At 51.2% G+C, this 19,797-nt stretch overlaps 1 protein-coding gene across 1 annotated transcript in view; it reads left to right on the forward strand.

Annotated features, from left to right (window-relative positions):
- Positions 1 to 12,933: 12,933 nt before the first annotated feature.
- The window catches only part of CCND3 (cyclin D3), a 15,865-nt gene continuing 9,001 nt past the window's right edge, over positions 12,934 to 19,797 (forward strand). Inside the window, exons 1-2 of the mRNA XM_041468280.1 lie at positions 12,934 to 13,257; positions 14,429 to 14,644. Coding sequence (XP_041324214.1) covers positions 13,060 to 13,257; positions 14,429 to 14,644 — 414 coding nt within the window. The 5' untranslated portion in view covers positions 12,934 to 13,059. The remainder of the gene's footprint in view (positions 13,258 to 14,428; positions 14,645 to 19,797) is intronic.

Genomic DNA, 19,797 nt, shown 5'->3' on the forward strand with positions numbered 1-19,797 from the left:
TCCCTAAAAATCATCCTCTCACCTCTTGCAACCCAGAACTGAACCCACAAACCCCCGCAGCCTTTTTGGGGTCATTTTGGTGTCCTTTTACACCCAGAACTAAACCCACCCAACTTCTGAAGCCTTTTTGGGATCCTGCCATCCCTTTACACCCAGAACTGAACCCACAAAGCCCCGCAGCCTTTTTGGGGTCCTGCCAGCCCTCCCCACCAGCCTGGCAGGGCAGTTTGGTGCCTTTGGGGACCTCAGAAGCCACAAGGGGACACCAGGGCTGAGGCAGAGGTGCGGGGTGGCAGCAGCTGCTCGGGATGTGCTGCTGATTCCGGGACAACTCAGCCCTTTTTGGGACAATTCCCGCCCTTTTTGGGACAATTCCTGCCCCTTTTGGAACAATTCCTGCCTCTTTTGGCACAATCCCCGCCCTTTTTGGGACAATTCCCGCCCTTTTTGGGACAACTCAGCCCTCTTTGGGACAATCCCCGCCCTTTTTGGGACAACTCAGCCCTTATTGGGACAATTCCCGCCCTTTTTGGGACAATTCCTGCCCCTTTTGGAACAATTCCTGCCTTTTTTGGAACAATTCCTGCCCTTTTTGGAAATTGAGCATTGATAGTAGGGCAGGAGAGGGGGGACAATCCCTGATAAAGTCCCCAGGGATGGCAGCCCCAAGGAGGGGACAATCCCTGATAAAGTCCCCAAGGATGGCAGCCCCAGAGCCACAGCTGGAGCTGCAGCAGCAGCTGGGGGGCCACGATAGGTGCTGTGCTGTCACCTCCCTGTCCCTTGGGGACAGAGGTGTCCCTCCCTCCCTCCCAGCTCCTCCTCTCTCACCCTGCAGCTTTCTCCACGATTCCTTCTGGAAGTTTCTGCCTTGGCTCCCTCCTGTGCAGCTCCCTGGGGACTTTGAGGGTCCCACCTTGGCCCGGGGGGTTTGGGATCCTTCTCTCAATGCAATTTTGAAGAGGGGAAAAATAAGTGAAGGAAATATTTGTGGCTAAAATCCCAGATCACGTCCCTGGATCAAATTCCCCTCAGGATGTGCCCCTGGGGTTGGTGTGAGGAATTCCAGCAGTTTTTAGCACCCCAAGAAATGATCTGAGCGGGTTTTCCACACTCCAGGTGGGCAGGAAGGGAAAGAGGCTTTTTATCTCCATTTTTGTTTGTTTTTTTTTGGGGGAAGGATTTGGGGGATTTTTTATTTTTGTTGTTGTAGTTGTTGTTTTGGGGTTTTGTTGGGGTTTTTTGTGTTTTGTTTTTTTCATTTGTTTAGGGGATTTTTGTTTGGATCTGGGGAAGAGCAGAGGGGCTTTAGCAGGAGAAGGCTCAGGAATTTGGGGCTTTTCCCTGATCCCAGCAGCAATGATGGACCAGGGACCTTCCTCAGCCTCACGGCAGAGCCGGGGCTGTTTTGGGGGGAAATATTCAAATGTTGATCACAGGATTTCCCACGGGCCCTGCACAGCTCCGGGGGCACCCGGGGGGGGGGGCAGGCCACGCTTCACGTGCGCACAACTGTCACCTCCTGTCACTTGGGGCCGCGGCCTTTCTGCTGTGACAAAGGAGGGCCCCACATCTGGAGGGGCCGTTGGGATTGGGGGGTGGGATCACATCCTAATATTGGGGATGCTCCAAATCTTTTATAGAGGCAAAAAAATACAATCCCCAATCTTTGGGATGCTCCAAATCCTTTATCAAAGCAGGGAAAGAAATCCCAATATTTTGGGATGCTCCAAACCCTTTATAGAGGCAGGGAAAGAAATCCCAATATTTGGGATGCTCCAAATCCTTTATCAGGGCGGGGAAAGATAGAACCCCAATATTTAGGATGCTCCAAACCCTTTATAGAGGCAGGAAAAGAAATCCTAATATTGGGGATGCTCCAAATCTTTTATAGAGGCAAAAAATTACAATCCCCAATCTTTGGGATGCTCCAAATCCTTTATCAAAGCAGGGAAAGAAATCCCAATATTTGGGATGCTCCAAACTCTTTATAGAGGCAGGGAAAGATACAACCCCAATCTCTGGGATGCTCCAAACTCTTTATAGAGGCAGGGAAAGATGCAACCCCAGTTTTGGGGTGCCCCAAATCCCAGGTGCAGAGAGCTGGAGGTGCCCCCGAGCAGCCGTGGCTGCGGAGATGTGACAGCAGCTCCTGGCCTGTGACACTGCCACCCTCAAACCTCCTGTGCCACACTTCAAACCTCTCTTGCAGCTGCTGGGGCAACTCTTTTTAACCCCCTGCAACCCTTTTAAACCCCTTTTAAACCGAGCTTTGCAGAGCTCAGCCTTGAGCTCACGACCCTGCCCAGCAGCATCTCTGCTCCCCGAGCCCTGCTGGCTTTGCAGGCTGAGCTCAAAGCTCCCCCAAAAACACCTCAGAGCCAGCCTGGGCTGCAGCTGTGGGGTTCAGAGGAGATTTAGGGGTGCAGAAACTGCTCTGGGGGCACCCCTGGAGCTGTCAGCTGCGCAGCCAGCCCTGCAGGTGAGCAGAGATCGTTGCTCGCGTCTATTTTTTTTCCCCCCCGCTCAATTTTTTGCTCTGCAGGAAGTAAAGAAACACTTGTGAATGCTCTCAGCGTGTCTGGAAGGTAAAAATAAATTTGTGGGGCACAACGGGTTTGTGGGGACCCCCTGAAATCTGTGGGGGCAAAGCCAGGCTTGTGGTTTTGAAGCTTTTTTGTTTCTTCTTGTCTCCCCTGTCACCATCGGGGGAACCATCCTGGGGGGATGCCCTGAGGGCTCTCCTGGCTCCATCAGGGCAGAAAGCAGCCAGGATTTTGGGGGTTAGAGGTGCAAAAATTAGAATTTTGGGCATTTGCATCATTTCCCAGCCCGATTTCACAGGAATTTGGGGCGTTTTGGAGCATTTTCCTGTTTCACAGGAGAGCCCTGTGGCACAGGCCAAATGCACAGTCCCTGTTTTTGGTTTATTCCTTAGGATGGAATTTATCACTCAGGATAGAATTTATCACTCAGGATAGAATTTATCACTCAGGATAGAATTTATCGCTTATTTCCAGTTTATTAATTAGGATAATATTCATCTCAAGCAGTGGATCTCCCAAAAAAGGAGGGATTTTCTGTTTCCCTGGATGGAAAATTGAGCTCCTGAGCCAAGCAGGACTTCCCAGGGCAGGTTTTTGGTCCCTGTTTCGGCCAGTTGGATGTGTCCCCCCCTTCAGGCAGACCCCAATCCCAATCCCAATCCCAATCCCAGCAGCCCAGGAGCTGCCCTGGCAGGGGGCTGAGCAGAAAAAGTGCAAATTTTCAATATTTGAGGGGATTTCAAGCCTCTCACACACGGAGGCTGAGGCAGGATGGATTTCCTGGAGGGGGCGGAGCAGAAAAATTTGGGATTTCCATTCCAAACCCTGCAGGGCTGAGGAAAAATTGGGGATTTCTATTCCAAACCCTGCAGGGCTGAGGAAGAATTTGGGATTTCCATTCCAAACTGTGCAAGGAGGGGGGCCGAGGAAAAATTTGGGATTTCTATTCCAAGCCTTGCAGGGCAGAGCAGAAAAATTTGGGATTTCTATTCCAAACTCTGCAGGGCTGAGGAAAAATTGGGGATTTCTATTCCAAGCCTTGCAGGGCAGAGCAGAAAAATTTGGGATTTCCATTCCAAACTCTGCAGGGCTGAGGACAAATTTCAGATTTCCATTCCAGACACTGCAGGGCTGAGGAAAAATTTGGGATTTCCATTCCAAACTCTGCAGGGCTGAGGAAAATTCTGGGATTTCTATTCCAAACCTTGCAGGGCAGAGCAGAAAAATTTGGGATTTCTATTCCAGACCTTGCAGGGCTGAGGAAGATTGTGGGATTTCCATTCCAGACACTGCAGGGCTGAGGAAAAATTTGGGATTTCCATTCCAAACTCTGCAGAGCTGAGGAAAAATTTGGGATTTCCATGGAAAGCCTGCAGTTTCGTGGCACAGCTGCCTCTGGAATTGCAGGCAGCTCTTCCCCCTCAATCTGCAGGGTGCTGATAGCTCCGGGCAGCCTCTCCCTGTGCCTGGGGACGGGGACAGGGACAGGGCACTGCTATCACTCCCTGTCCCCATCCCCGCACATTTGTTTGTCTCATTTCTCCCTCGAGGGCTTTTCTGAGAAACCCAAGCCTGGAGCTGCAGGAGAACCAAACAAAACAAAAAAAAAAAAAAGACTTTTTTGTTTTATCTCTGCCCTTTGTGCCCTGGGGGTGGCCACAGGGCCTCGATAACTCCGGGCTGGGCTGGCAGGATTAGACCCCACGGTGCCACCTGCGAGGCTCTGGGGACACCCAGATGTGGCACAGCTGCCCGAACCCCCCCCTCGCCAGCTGCTTCCCAATAAAACTGAGCCTGCTGAGGGGTTTATTCGCCGCTGGAAATGCTGCAGCCACTCCTCAGCGGGCTCTGAGCCCCTCTGAGTGCCCTTTTTGGGGACATTCCGTGGGATTGTCCCCACCGTGGTCAGGCTGGGCGGAAATCAGCCAAAGGATGAAGGATTTATGGGGAAGGGAGGCCAGGCTGGCGGATTTAGGAGTTTGTTTTCTGTAGGGAACGGAGGCAGGAGTTCTGAAAAGCTTTGGGTCCATCCTGGTGGCCGGCAGGGGGATTTTTGTGGGGTGGGAGGGATTTTCCCTGCCCTGCTCCAGGCTGGCTTCGCCCACAGGGAGGGTCTGGGTCCTGCACCCCAAAATTCCCTTTAGGGCAGCACAGGCAAGGCCTGCAACCCAAAATTCCCTTTAGGGCATCACAGCCAAGGTCTGCAACCCAAAATTCCCATTTAGGGCAGCACAGGCAAGGTCTGCACCCCAAAATTCCCATTTAGGGCAGCACAGGCAAGGCCTGCTCCTGCACAAAGCACAGGAAAACAGGGAGAGAGGGGTTCCCAGGCAGAAAATCAGGGATTTATTTCAGGTAGAAAAAGCAACTCCTCCCAGGATTTTGGGGGACAAATATCCAGTGAAATTTGGGGTTTTGGGAGATGAACATCTGGAGAAGTTTGGGGGTTTGGGAGACAAATATTCAGTGAAGTTTGGGGCTCTGGAGATGAACACCCTGTGAGGTTTTGGGGTTTGGGGAGGTGAACATTTGGTGAAATTTGGGGTTCTGGAGATGAACACCCTGTGAAGTTTTGGGGTTTTGGGAGATGAACACCGTGTGTAGTTTAGGGGTTCTGGAGATGAACGCCCTATGGAGTTTTGGGGTTCTGGAGATGAGCATTTGGTGAAGTTTGGGGTTTTGGGAGACAAATATTCAGTAAAGTTTTGGGGCTTTGGGAGGCAAACATCCTCTGAAGTTTGGGGTTTTGGGAGATGAAGATTTGGTGAAATTTGGGGTTCTGGAGATGAACACCCTGTGGAATTTGGCGTTCTGGAGATGAACATCTGGAGAAGTTTGGGGTTCTGGAGATGAACACTGTGGAGTTTTGGGGTTCTGGAGATGAACATCTGGAGAAGTTTGGGGTTCTGGAGATGAACACTGTGGAGTTTTGGGGTTCTGGAGATGAACATCTGGAGAAGTTTGGGGTTCCCAGCCCAGGCCCCAGCACGGGGGGATGCTGGCAGCCCCACCCTGCCCAGTGCCACATCCTGGGCAGCCTCGGGGGCAGCAGGGTGGAGTCCCTGACACTTATCTTTGGAGATTATTATTATTATTTTTCACCACCAATTTGGTTTTTAGCTCACCCAAATTTAGGCAGCTCTGATCTCCTTTTTAATTAATTGCAGGAATCTCACTTTGGGTGTTTCTTCTACTAATGAGCATTTCCTTATTCCTGTTTTTGTTTTTATTGATATATTTATATTTAAATTTATATTTATTTTTATATTTATTTTTTATTTATTTTTTATTTTTATTTTTTATTTTTAATTTTATTTTTATTTTTATTTTTATTTTTATTATTTTTATTTTTATTTTTATTTTTATTCCACGTGTGGGAACCTCAGGAATCACTGCTTGCTCAGCTGGGGGAGCTTTCTTCACCCCTGAGATGCTTTTACACAAATTTGACCCCACTTTACATCAAACCCCGTTTATTTTACATTTCTGCTGATTTAAATACAGTCACACCGAGCTGGTTTCACCACCACAACATCCTCTGCTGGCTGCTGGAAGGAGCAAAGCTCTGATCCGCCCGGAGCCCACCTGATTTTGAGAGAAATTCTCCCCAAAATCCCTTTTCCCATCAGCTGTGCCGCACTCCGGAGCCAGCCGGGTCCTGTCCTTGTCACAGCCAGGCAGCACAAACCCTTGGCAGCTTCTCCCAGGAAACCAAATCCCACATTTCCCCTCTTCCCTGGCTTCTCAGGCAGCTCCTTTGTCCTCCTTATCTCGAGGTTGGCACCTCCTGTGTGTGACAGAGCCCAAAAAAAAAAATAAAATAAATCCAGATTTTGGCCTGGGGGTGCTTTTAAAATAATAATATTCCCAAATCCTGGATTCCCACCCCTTGGATCAGGCAGGACTTCAAAGTGCTCCTGGGAGTTGTCGCTACAAAAGGCAGCTCTGAAAGTCCCTAAATCTTGTGTGAAGCTGATTAATTTACACCCTGTTAATTACCAGGTGCCTTTCCAAGGGGCTGCTCCAGCCATTTCATTGCACAACATCGAAAATTGTCATTTTCAAGGGGAATTAAATCCTTTCTTTCTGTGTTTGTGGAGTTGTTTTGAAAGGCATCATCTCCCACCTGGGAATTTTCTCCCATCCTGAAGGCCTTTATTACCTTTAATAAAAGAAAATTAGTAATAATTAATCACCTAAATACAAATGGGCTCCGTGCCCTGGAAGTGCAGAATAAATCTGGTCAGTTTTAGAGTTCCATGTGGGCATTTCACCTGGGGTGGTGAATGTTGTGATCTCACCTGGCTGGAGGGAAACTGAGGCTGGGAGCAGCTGAATGCTCTGAGCAGAGCAAAAAAGAAAATCAATCCCCAATCCCTGGCTCTTCCCAATAGGGATTTCCACCATAAATATTGATTTTCCCCAATCCCCCATCCCTGGCTCATCCCTATATGGATTTTCCCCCTAAATATTGATTTTCCCCAATCCCCCATCCCTGGCTCATCCCTATATGGATTTTCCCCCTAAATATTGATTTTCCCCAATCCCCCATCCCTGGCTCATCCCAATCCCTGGCTCTTCCCAATAGGGATTTCCACCATAAATATTGATTTTCACAATCCTCAATCCCTGGCTCATCCCAATCCCTGGCTCTTCCCTATATGGATTTTCACCCTAAATATTGATTTTCCCCAATCCCCCATCCCTGGCTCATCCCTATATGGATTTCCACCATAAATATTGACCCCGTATTTTCACTACACATCCCCTTAGTGGAAAAACTCTCATTTTTCTCTGGACAAAAACTCATTTAGGAAACTCAAAAATAGGAAATGGCTGTGCAGCTGAAAGTGTGCGAGCTGAGCCAGGAAGGCACCGGGACCTGCCCGGGGATGATTTGCAAGAACCGTTGTGGTTTCACCCCTGAGAGCCCCCCAGGCTCTGCGGAGAGGGGACAGCACCCAGGCCGAGTGTCCTTGTCCCCTGAGACCCCCCAGGCCGAGTGTCCCTGTCCCTGAGACCCCCAGGCTCTGTCCCTGTCCCTGAGAGACCCCAGGGGACAGCACCCAGGCCGAGTGTCCCTGTCCCCTGAGAGCCCCCAAGGCTCTGTGTCCCTGTCCCCTGAGACCCCCAGGCTCTGTCCCTGTCCTCTGAGGCCCCCCAGGATTTTCACAATCCCCAATCCCTGGCTCCTGGCTCTTCCCAATATGGATTTTCACCCTACCCCAGGGGACACCCCCAGGCTGTGTCTCTGTGTCCCCCCCAGGTCTCCAGAGAGGGGACAGCTCCCAGCTGTGTCCCTGTCCCTTGAGTCACCCCCAGGCTCTGCAGACAGGGGACAGCACCCAGGCCGAGTGTCCCTGTCCCTGAGACCCCCAGGCTCTGTCCCTGTCCCCTGAGAGCCCCCCAGGCTGAGTGTCCCTGTCCCTGAGACCCCCAGGCTCTGTCCCTGTCCCCAAGAACTCCCCAGGCTCTGCCCAGAGACCCCCCCAGGGGACACCCCCCAGGCTGAGTGTCCCTGTCCCTGAGACCCCCAGGCTGAGTGTCCCTGTCCCTGAGACCCCCAGGCTGAGTGTCCCTGTCCCAGACACCCCCAGGCTCTGTCCCTGTCCCTGAGACCCCCCAGGGGACACCCCCAGGCTGTGTCCCTGTCCCCGTGCCAGCAGCCGGTGGCAGCCCAGAGGAAGTGGCAGAGCCAGCTCTGCTGGCAGCGCTGGGGACAGCAGAGGGGTCACACATTGCCAGGGCTGTGCTGGTGTCTCCAGGAAACCTCTCCAGGCTCGCAGCCCAGCTCAGGAGACCCAGATCTGCTTCCTCTGCCGCTGCTGCCAGCGCCGGGGGGGTTTGGGGGGTTCAGGCAGGATTTGCTCCCGGCTCTGCTGGAGCCGCAGCTTTTGTTGGAATTGGAGCCCCTCCGCATCCTGCCCCGGGGCTGGGGCAGCTCGGAGCCCCCCAGGACCCCAGACCCAAGTGGGGACAGTGAAATGCTGCTCGCCCTCCTGAGCCGGGGCTGTGCCAGCGTGTGCCGAGGATTTCCCAGCCAAAACCCCAAATTTTAGCAGATGTTCATCTCCCCAAACCCCAAAATTCACTGGGTGTTCATCTCCAGAGCCCCAAACTTCACCGGGTGTTTGCCTCCCAAAATCCCAAATTTCACTGGATATTTGTCTCCCAAAACTTCACTGGGTGTTCATCTCCCCAAACCCCAAAATTCACTGGGTGTTCATCTCCAGAACCCCAAAATTTCACATCAGGTGAAATGACACGTGGAAAAAATAAGCCGGGTGTTTGTCTCCCAAAACCCCAAAACTTCACAGGGTGTTCATCTCCCAAAACCCCAAACTTTACCAGACATTCGTCTCCCAAAACCCCAAATTTCACCAGGTGCTCATCTCCCAGAACCCCAAACTTTACCAGATGTTCATCCTCCAGAACCCCAAAACTTCACTGGATTATTATCCCAGAATAAAAAAAAAAAAAAATTATTCTCCCAGAATAAAACTCATTCTTCCAGAATAAAAAATTATTATCCCATGAAATCCTTCAGTATTCCCTCCATATCTCCCAAAACCCCAAATTTCACAAGGTGTTCACCACCCAAAACTCCAAAACTTCACTGGGTGTCAATCTCCCAAAACCCCAAACTTCACTGGATATTTGTCTCCCAAAACCCCAAATTTCACCAGATGTTCATCTCCCAAAACCCCAAAACTTCCCTGGATTATTATCCCAGAATAAAAAAAAAAAAAAAAATTATTCTCCCAGAATAAAACTCATTCTTCCAGAATAAAAAATTATTATCCCAGGAAATCCTTCAGTATTCCCTCCATCCCTGAACAGGGAATGATTCTCCTGAGAGTCCTGCCCAGGCTGCAGCTTAAACCCCCTCACCCTGTCCTGAGCTCAGCTTATAAATTAAATTATTCTCCCAGGAATTCCTTCAGGAGCCCTCTGAGCCCTGCCCTGACAGGGAATGATTCTCCCCAGGGCTGCTCCTTCCTCCAGCAAATCCCAGGAAATTCCCTTTGTGCTCCTCCTCTGAGGACCCCCAAGCTCCCAACATAAAAAAGAAAAAATATCTATATATATTTTTTTAAACCCATTAAAAACCTGCAACCTCAAATTCTTCTTTTCATATTAAAAAAAAAAATTAAATATATGAAATATTTAAAATATTCCAAAAACCCAAACCCATGGAATCTCCCTCGGCAGCGAGATCAGGGCAGGAAGGATGGACAGGGCAGGGGCGTGGAAAAAAAGCTGAATTTTAGATGTAAAACATCAGGGCAGTGGGGGATTTTTTTTTCACTTTTTGCATAATTGGTGACCACAGACAATCCCCTGAAATGACCTAAATTTATCCCATCCGGGGGCTTTCCAAGCCCGGTTTGTTTTCTGAAATTCTGGTTTCAGCTTTGCTTTTATATTTTCTTTTTTCTTTCTTTTTTATTTTTTCTTCTTTATTTTTTTTTTCTTCATTTTTTCTTTATTTTTTTTCCTTTCTTTCTTTCTCTCCTGATGTCTTCCCCAGCTGAATTCTGGTTCTGAAATGCAGATTTGGGAGCAGAAACGAGAGTTCCCCTGGGGATGCCTCGCTCCGGTTCCGAGGCTGAGTCAATGAAAATGAGAATTCCTTGGAGATTTCCTGGGGAAAAGGGAACTGAGGCACCAAACAGCTGCCAAAAGGACAAAGGAAGGCAGAGAATGCTCCCAAAAATCAGGTGAAATGACACGTGGAATCAGCAGGAATTTCCCTCTGGGATCAGGAGGATTTTCCTCATGGAATCAGGAGAAATTTTCTCATGGAATCAGGAATTTCCTAAAAATCAGGTGAAATGACACGTGGAATCAGCAGGAATTTCCCTCTGGGATCAGGAGGATTTTCCTCATGGGATCAGGAATTTCCCTGTGGGATCAGGAGGATTTTCCTCATGGAATCAGGAGAAATTTCCTCATGGGATGAGGAGAAATTTCCTATGGGATCAGGAATTTCTTCACAGAATCAGGAGGAATTTTCCTACAGGGTTAGGAGGAATTTCCTCATGGAATCAGGAGGAATTTCCTATGGGATCAACAGGAATTTTCTTATGGGATCAGGAGGAATTCCCTGTGGAATCAGGAGGAATTTCCTCATGGGATCAGGAGGAATTTCTTCATACACTCAGGAGGAATTTTCCTACAGGATCAGGAGGAATTCCCTATGGAATCAGGAGGAATTTCCTATGGAATCAGCAGGAATTTCCTCATGGAATAAGGAATTTCCTTATGGGATCAGGAGGATTTTCCTCATGGGATCAGGAATTTCTTCACAGAATCAGGAGGAATTTTCCTAAGGGATCAGCAGGAATTTCCTCATGGAATAAGGAATTTCCTTATGGGATCAGGAGGATTTTCCTCATGGAATCAGGAGGAATTTGGAATCCCCATTCCCAGAGGTGCCCAAGGAATCCCTGGACGTGGCACTGAGTGCTCCAGGCTGGGGACAATCCCAGGCTGGGCTGGGTGATCCCGGAGGGATTTTCCAGCCCCAGCAATTCCAGGAACACGGAGAAATAACCCCAGGCTCCACCAGCCCCACATCCATCCCTTGGAAAACTCCCACTTTTCCCCTCATCACCGACATTCCAAAACAACAATCCCAATTTTATGATTCAGCCAAGACCAACCTCACCCTGCCCAGCTCCTGGAAGCCATCCAGGGTTTGGGGTTTTTTTGGTTTTTTTTGTCATTTTTACTCCCAAGGAATTTCCTTTTTTAACACTGCCCAAGCCAGGAAACCTCCTATCTACGTCCAGCAGTGACCAAAATTTGGTTTTCCTGGAATTTCCCCCCGTTTCCCTCCCCACACCCACAGTTTAGGCATTTTAGGATGCTGCACTCTTAATTTTTTTTTGCATTTCCAGCCCGGCTTGCAGAGGCTCCACTTCTGCCCAGTCATCACTGGAGGGAACAGCAGCTTGTGCAACGCTCCCTTCCCCCTTTTTTTGGGGGAAAAAACCACCACCACCCCACAAACACCAGGAACAGCAGCAAACCCTGCAAGGCTGGGACAAAAAAACCAAAAAAAACCCACCCTGAAACTCTCAATTTCCAAAGAAACAGCCCCAAAACCAGAAGGCCCAAAAGGTTTGGCTTTGCTGGAGTCAAAAGTTGCTGGTTTTGTCCAAAATGTGGGATTTCTTCTCTTCCCCTGCACCCTGGGGGGAAAGCAGCTCCCTGATCCACAGGGAATTCCTCAAATATTTCCTTCCCCTGGGAGATTTCTTTGTGAGGCGAAAAGGAGATTTTTGGGAGTTGCGATGTCGCCCAGAAAAATTCCCTTTTTTGTCATTGATGGAATTCTCTCCCCTTTTTCTTTCCCTGCATCATCCTTGGGCTTCTCAGCGCTGCAAATCCACATTAAAAAAATTCACCATCCGTGCCATAAATGGCAAAAATTAAATGGCATAAATGGCAATAATTGAATGGCATAAATGGCAAAAATTAAATGGCATAAATGGCAAAAATTAAATGGCATAAATGGCAAAAATTAAATGGCATAAATGGCAAAAATTAAATGGAAATTTAATATATAATATATAAAATTTAATGTATAAAAATATAAATTTAATGTATAAAATATAAATATACTATATAAAAATATAAATTTAATATACAAAAACATAAATTTAATATACAAGAATATAAATTTACTATATAGAATTTAATTTTATATATAAAACACGACATTTATATGCTGATTTCCGACACTTTCCAGCAGCAAAATCGCAGCTTCTGCAGGCAGGGACCAAAATCAGGGAAGGAGCCACAACTTCCCAGGCCGGTGAGGAATTCCAGCGGGTGAAGGAGGAGCAGAGCTGGGGAAGCCGCATGACAAAACTATTTCGAATTCCTTCGAGCAGCCCGGTGCTTTTCAAAGGGGCTCCCGAACAATTGGGAATTTTTGGGCTGGCAGAGCCTTATCTCGGCAGCGCCCCCCGCGCTCCTTATCGCAGCAGGGTTTTGGAAGGAGGCAGGCGGCAAACGTGCGCACAGCTGATTATTCCATAGTCTTGGAAGAAATGAGATCAAAAAAGGAAAAAATAAAAAAGGGAGGGGAATGGGGGAAAAGAAAAAAAGAATAAAAAGAAAAAATGGGGAAAGGAAAAAAAGGAAAAAAGGCAAAAAGGCAAAAAAAGGGAGAAAAGTGAAAGAAAAAAGGAATAAAAATGAAAAAAAAAGAGGAAAAACGGGGAAAAAAGAAAAAATGAAAACAAGGGAAAAATAATAAAAAGGGGGAAAAATTTAAAAAAAAAAGGAAAAAATGAATAAAAAAGGGGGGGAAAAAGGAAAAAAATGGAAAAAAAAGTTATAGGGATTGACAGACGCCTGGGAGCGGGGACGCCGCCAGTTCCCGGCGGCCCGCGGCGGAGCCGGAGGTGGCTGCGGCGCCTCGCTCCGCCCGCGCCCCCTCAGCGCCCCCGAGTGTCCCCGCGTGTCCCCGCAGCGTCCCCGCAGCCCCTGCCATCCCCCCATGGAGCTGCTGTGCGTGGAATCCGCGGCCCGCACCCCCCGCGCCGGGCGGGACCCGCATCTGCTGGGGGACCGGCGGGTGCTGCAGAACCTGCTGAGCCTGGAGGAGCGCTACAGCCCCCGCGTGTCCTACTTCCAGTGCGTGCAGCGCGACGTGCAGCCCTACATGCGGAAGATGTTGGCCTTCTGGATGCTGGAGGTACCGGAATGCTGCGGGTTTGCCCCAAAACCCCGCGTGGGGTGCGGGGACAGCCGGGCCCAGCAGCGCTGCGGTGCCGGGGGTGATGCCCGTGGGGGTGGAGGGGGAAACTCGCTCTCAGTTGTGGTAAAGTTGGGATTTCCACCCTCCACAAACCCAAAATCAAGGGATGAGAGATCCCCCAAAAGCTCCCGGGGCTGGGGCTGCGAGCGGCGCTGGTTCAAAGGGGAATAATAACGCTGCTGTTGACTTCCCGAAATTAAAAATAAATCTGCGGCGTGGAGTTGGGGGCAGGGGGATCTCCTTGGGGGGATCGCAGGGAAGAGTCTCAATAAATGACAATTCCGCAGGGCTGGCTCCTGCCTGTCCCCAGCCGGCGCTGCGCGCAGCGCTTCCAAAGAAATCCAGAATATTTCCATTTCCAAGGGATTTTTCCCGCCTGCTGTCACTCCGTTCCCGCAGTCCCTTTTCGAAGAAGGGCCGGTAGATAAACGCCGCTTTGGGAGCGGCTCCTGTGCAGCCCCGGAGGCAGCGAGGTGACAGTGGCGATGTCACCAGCTGCGTGTCATTGTCCCCGCGGCCGGGCCAGCCGCTGCTGGCAGCAGGGACAGGGTGGCGTTCGCTGCAGGAGGAGCAGAAACCGCAAGGTTTTTATGGCTCTGTCGAAAGGAGGAAGTGCAGCGTGACAAGTGTTGCGGTGCTGGTGGCAGATAAGAGCAGAGGGCTGAAGTTTGGAGCTGCTGGGCTCTGCTGGTGGCTGAAGGAGGGGACTTTGGGGACTTTGGGGACCTGGTATCGATTTGGGCGCTGTCATTGATTCTCCTCGTGTCCTTGGAGCGCTGCAGGTGGAATTGGCAGCCCTGGATCCTTTTTTCCACCCTCCAGCTGGAGCTGCTCTTTGCTCCAGAGCTCCCCAGGGCAGGGGTGGCAGCTGGCAGGAGCCACCCCCAGCAGGGCACAGCAGAAACGGGGCCAAAAGGGGCAAATTCAGATTTATCCTGCGCTCCTTGGAGCTGCAGCCAGCTCCTGCTGCTCGCTGCAGGAAGGTGAAGCCTCAGAGACACCACGGGGGCCATGCCTGCAGCTCCTCGTGACAAGTGTGAAGCAGCAGCTGTGCCGAGCTCTGTCCTCTCACCAAAACTTGCTTTTCTCTGGTGTGTGTGTGGCCCAGGTGTGCGAGGAGCAGAAGTGTGAGGAGGAGGTGTTCCCGCTGGCCATGAACTACGTGGATCGCTACCTGGCCTCGGTGGCCGTGCAGAAGAACCACCTGCAGCTGCTGGGGGCTGTGTGCATGCTGCTGGCCTCCAAGCTGAGGGAAACCATGCCCCTGACCGTGGAGAAGCTCTGCATCTACACCGACAACTCCATCACCCCCCAGGAGCTGCTGGTAACCCCTGAGCCCCTCCCTTAGCCCCCTCCGTGTGCCCCCTCCCTGTGCCCCTTTCCTCACATCCCCTGATCCCATCCCTGTGCATTCCTCTCCTTCCTGGTGAAGGATTTTCCATCCTCCACATCCCTGATGAAGGATTTTCCACCCTCCCCATGCAGCAGAATTGTCCCCTCCTGGCTGTGGATGAAGTTTCCTGTCCCAGCTCTGGGCTGTCACTCTGAGTTGTCACTCCAGTGACATCTCCAAGACTCACAGCTCTGGTGCCCTCCCAGTGCCCAGCTCCTGCCTGGCATCTCCTGATCCCATCCCTGTGCATTCCCCTCTCTCTGGTGAAGGATTTTCCATCCTCCACATGCAGCAGAATTGTCCCCTCCTGGCTGTGCAAGAAGTTTCCTGTCCCAGCTCTGGGCTGTCACTCCAAGGAATCTTGAGCTTGGACTTTGGACCTTGAACCTTGATCTCCAAGGTTCCAAGCTCAGGGTCAGGCAGCTCTGGTGCCCTCCCAGTGCCCAGCTCCTGCCTGGCATCTCCTGATCCCATCCCTGTGCATTCCCCTCTCTCTGGTGAAGGATTTTCCATCCTCCACATGCTCCAGGATTGTCCCCTCCTGGCTGTGGATGACGTTTCCTGTCCCAGCTCTGGGCTGTCACTCCAGTTTCATCTCCAAGACTCACAGCTCTGGTGCCCTCCCAGTGCCCAGCTCCTGCCTGGCATCCCCTGATCCCATCCCTCTGCATTCCCCTCTCCCTGGTGAAGGATTTTCCACCCTCCCTGTGTTGGGCAGCAGAATTGTCCCTCAGTTGTCCCCTCCTGGCTGTGGATGAAGTTTCCTGTCCCAGCCCTGGGCTGTCACTCCAGGGACATCTCCAAGCTCAGGGTCAGGCAGCTCTGCCTCCCCCCAGCTGCAGAAATTTTGGGAATGTGAGAGATTCACTTCCACAGCAGCAGGAAAAATCAGATTTGAGGTGCAGAGTGGAGCAGCAAAATGGGTGTGAGGGGTTTGTGAGCTGGGGAGGTCAGGGGGTGCTCCAGGCTGGTGGGGATGAGTGGAATTCCTGCTCTGCCCCTTCATTCCTCATCCTACATCCAGCAAGTTCCATTCTGAGGCTCTGAAAGGCCAAATGTTTCTGCTGGTGTCTGATAAAAACTCTGAGATCCAAACCTCAGACTGGCTGAGGCGAGCTCAGCCTCAGCCACAGGGGAGGAAATGGGAGAAAAACCCTTTTTTTGGGGTCACAGGAGGGAGCAGTGAGAAAAGCCCTTTTTTTGGTGCCTCAGGAGGGAGGAAATGGGAGAAAAGCTCTTTTTTGGTGCCTCAGGAGGGAGGAAATGGGAGAAAAGCCCTTTTTTGGGGCCTCAGGAGGGAGCAGTGTGAAAAGCCCTTTTTTTGGGGCCTCAGGAGGGAGGAAATGGGAGAAAAGCCTTTTTCTGGGGGCCCCAGGAGGGAGCAGTGACCTCCCCTCGGTGACAGAACATCCCTGGGGACCCCGAGGGCTTCTCAGGGTTACTCATCTCCCCCTTGAGCAGCTCTGGGGATTTTGGGGGGGCTGATCTGAGCCCCAGGTGGGCAGAACCCCCAGAACTGTCAGGTGTGACCCCAGGGCACTGCTGGGAACTGCAGAGCTCTGAGCTGAACCCGGTTTTTCCCAAGGCTGGGGAAAATCCCCTCCAGAACCTGAAGTCATTAGTGGGTGGTGATTGCCTTAATTAGGAGCTGATGAGGGATGGGGATGCTGAGTCCTGTCCCAATCCCTGAGGGACACCACAGCCGCTCCCGGTGACCCCTGCAGCACCCAGCTGGGTTTAAATCTGATTTTTTTGGTGAGGATTTGCTGTTCCCAGCTCAGCCTGGAGCAGGTGAGGAGCATCCCTGGAGCTTCCCCCTCATTCCCAGGTTCATTCCTGCTGATTTTCCCTGCTCCTCCCTCCTGATCCTTCCTGGGATTCTCCTTCCATCCAGGAAGGAGATAGAAAATAAATGGGTTGATTTTTTTTTTTCCCTTCCCAGCATCCCTGGGTTGCTCTTGGATGCTTCATGACGTCGATATGGATGAAAATTATTTTATTTTGGGGGTCAAAAGTGCTTTTTTTTTCGGCTTTTCCAGGCAAACTGGGTCGTTTTCTTCTCTCCTGGTGGGAATGTGAGCGCTCAGCAGAGCTGGGGTTTATTCCTGTTTCTTATCCAAGGGCTGCACAGAGGCAGCAGCAGCCTGAGGGAGGGAAACTGAGGCACTGGGAGATCCCAGGGCATGGAGAACCCTCCTCCCTGGGTTTCCGTGGATTTTAACCCTTTTTGGGGCACATCCTGCTCCAGTAAAGGGAAAATATCCAGGGATCTGAAGGATTCATCCTGACTGTGGGACCTGAGGGAGTTAAATCTGAATTTCCACGCCCATGGAGAATCCTCCTCCCTGGATTTCCATAGATTTTAACCCTTTTTGGAGCACATCCTGCTCCAGTAAAGGGAAAATATCCAGAGATCTGAGGGATTCACCCTGGTTTAGGGAGTTAAATCTGAATTTCCACGCCCATGGAGAATCCTCCTCCCTGGATTTCCATAGATTTTAACCCTTTTTGGAGCACATCCTGCTCCAGTAAAGGGACCATATCCAGAGATCTGAAGGATTCACCCTGGTTTAGGGAGTTAAATCTGAATTGTCCATGGAGAGCCCTCCTCCCTGGATTTCCATGGATTTTAACCCTTTTTGGGGCACATCCTGCTCCCATAAAGAGAGAATATCCAGGGATCTGAAGGATTCACCCTCACTGTGGGACCTGAGGGAGTTAAATCTGGATTTCCACACCCCAGAGCTGCTCCTTCCCCTCTGTGCTCACCCCTGCTCTCTCCCAGCCCCTGCAGCAGAGGGAGGCTGGGCACAGCAGGGCCGGGGGAGCTTCTTCAGCAGCCTGGGGACAATGGGACATCCTGGTGGCCCGGGGCCATCCCAGCAGGAAGCTGGCTCACATTCCCAGGGCTCTGCTTCCTCCTCCTCCTCCTCCTCCTCGGGCAGGGGTGCTTGGCAGCAGCTCAGCCCTTCAGAAAGGACACAGAAGTTATTCTGGGGGAGAAGGAAATGATGCAAGGAGGGATTTGTCCATTTGGAGGAAGTTGGATTTCCGTCCAGGCCCTTCTCTAACCCACCTTGTTGGTTTTTGGTTTTGTTTTTTTTTTAAATTTAATTATTTATTTTTGAATTTAATTCTTTATTTTTCTTTCTTTTTTAAAAAAATTGTTTTATTTTCTTTATTTTTTAAATTTAATTCTTTATTTTTCTTTTTTAAAATTTTATTTTCTTTATTTTTTAATTTAATTCTTTATTTTTCTGTCTTCTTTTTTTTTAATTTTTTTAAAAATTTTTTAAAAATTTTTTTATTTAATTCTGGGAGCCAGGAATGCTTCCTGGGGGAAAGTGTCACCTGTGGGGTGACAGCTTGGGCCCAGGCTGGGGTTTGGGGCAGGTTGAGCAATTCTGCTCGCTTGAGCAACTCAGGGCGGGTTTGTTGTGCAAGGGGAGGGAGGGAAGGGGGGCAAAAACCAGAAAAAAAAAAAAAAAAAAAAAAAAAAAAAAAAAAAAAAAAAAAACCAAAAAAAGGGGAAAATGAAGATCTGAGCTGAGGAAAGAATGTCACTTCCTCAAATCTGTCTGTGCTGGAGCTCCTTGGCAGCGCTGGTGAATCCTGAATTTTGGGGAGAGGGGGAATTGTGCCGGGTGGGGGAGGCCCTGAACCTCAGCTGAGCCCCAGCTTCAGCTCCTGGGGACAGCAGGGCCACTGTCCCCCGTCCTGCCACTGTCCTGCCACTGCCACTGTCGTGCCACTGTCCCCCATCCTGCCACTGTCCTGCCACTGTCCTTCCCCTGTCCCTTGTCCTGCCGCTGTCCCCCGTCCTGCCACTGTCCCCTGCTCCAGGGCAGGAGGGGCCTGGGGACCCTCAGGCCTTCCAGAGCCCCCAGCCCAACCCAGACCCACCGAGGGAGGGGGAAAGGGGCTGGAAAATCCTCCTGGCTGGGATATGGGAGCTGGGGCTGCAGGGAGGGCTGGGACAGGATCCTCCGTGCCACCCCCGGGGGTGACAGCAGTGACAGCCCAGCCAGCCCTCCTCGTGTGTGGCCCCCAGTTGGGCTCAGCTGCTGCTCCAGCCTTGCCAGAGCTGGGATTTTGAGGGCAGGGATCCCAAATTTCCAGCTGGGGCTCTCCTTGTGTTCACCTTGGCACCCCCTGAGCCCGGGAGCTGCTGGGGGTGGCTCTGCCAAGGATTGTCCCTGTCCCTGTCCCTGGCAGAGCCAGGAGGGGCTCAGGAGGTTGAAGGGGGCTCCCAAGCTTCCACCATCTGCTGCCAGCCTGGAGAGCCCAGGAATCCCTGCTGGGCTCTGGGGGGGCAGCCCAGGCTGGGAGGGAGGTGCTGGGGACCCCCCGAGGGTGTTGGGGTGGCAGATCCGTGCTGGGGATGCTCCCAGCACACCTGGGGGCTTTCTTGGTGGAGAAAAGGGGAATTTTCTGCCAAAAAAAAAATGCTGAGAACTCCCTGGTGCCCTGGGGTTTGTGGGGCAGTCACAGCCCCCACAGGCAGCTCTGTCACCTGGGCTGGATTGTCCTGGGAGCCTGGACATCAGCCTGTCCCCTGGGGAGTGGGGAAGGGATTGGGAATGGTGTCCCTGGGGGCCTTTCCCTGTGTCTCTGCTCTGCCTTGCCCTGTGTCCCTGCTGGGCCTTTCCCTCTGTCCCTCCTCTGCCTTTCCCTCTATCCCTGCTCTTGCTTTCCCCTCTGTCCCTGCTCTGCTTTTCCCTCTATCCCTGCTGTGGATTTCCCTCTGTCCCTGCTCTGCCTTTCCCTCTGTCCCTGCTGTGGATTTCCCTCTATCCCTGCTGTGGATTTCCCTCTGTCCCTGCTCTCCCTTTCCCTCTGTCCCTACTCTGTTTTTTCCCTCTGTCCCTGCTGTGGATTTCCCTCTGTCCCTGCTCTGGTTTTTCCCTCTCTGCCTTTCCCTCTGTCCCTGCTCTGCTTTCCCCTCCCCGGGCTCTCCCATCCCTTTGCAAAGCGAGGAATATCCAGGGCTGATCCCTGCAAAGAAGAATTCACATTTTTCCTTCCTGCTCCCAACTCTGAGCAGCCCAGAGCTGGAACTGTGCCACGGGGACAGCGCGGGGACA

This window comes from Pyrgilauda ruficollis, unplaced genomic scaffold (genome assembly GCF_017590135.1).
Source record: "Pyrgilauda ruficollis isolate IOZ18807 unplaced genomic scaffold, ASM1759013v1 scaffold216, whole genome shotgun sequence".
Classification (NCBI taxonomy): Eukaryota; Metazoa; Chordata; class Aves; order Passeriformes; family Passeridae; genus Pyrgilauda; species Pyrgilauda ruficollis.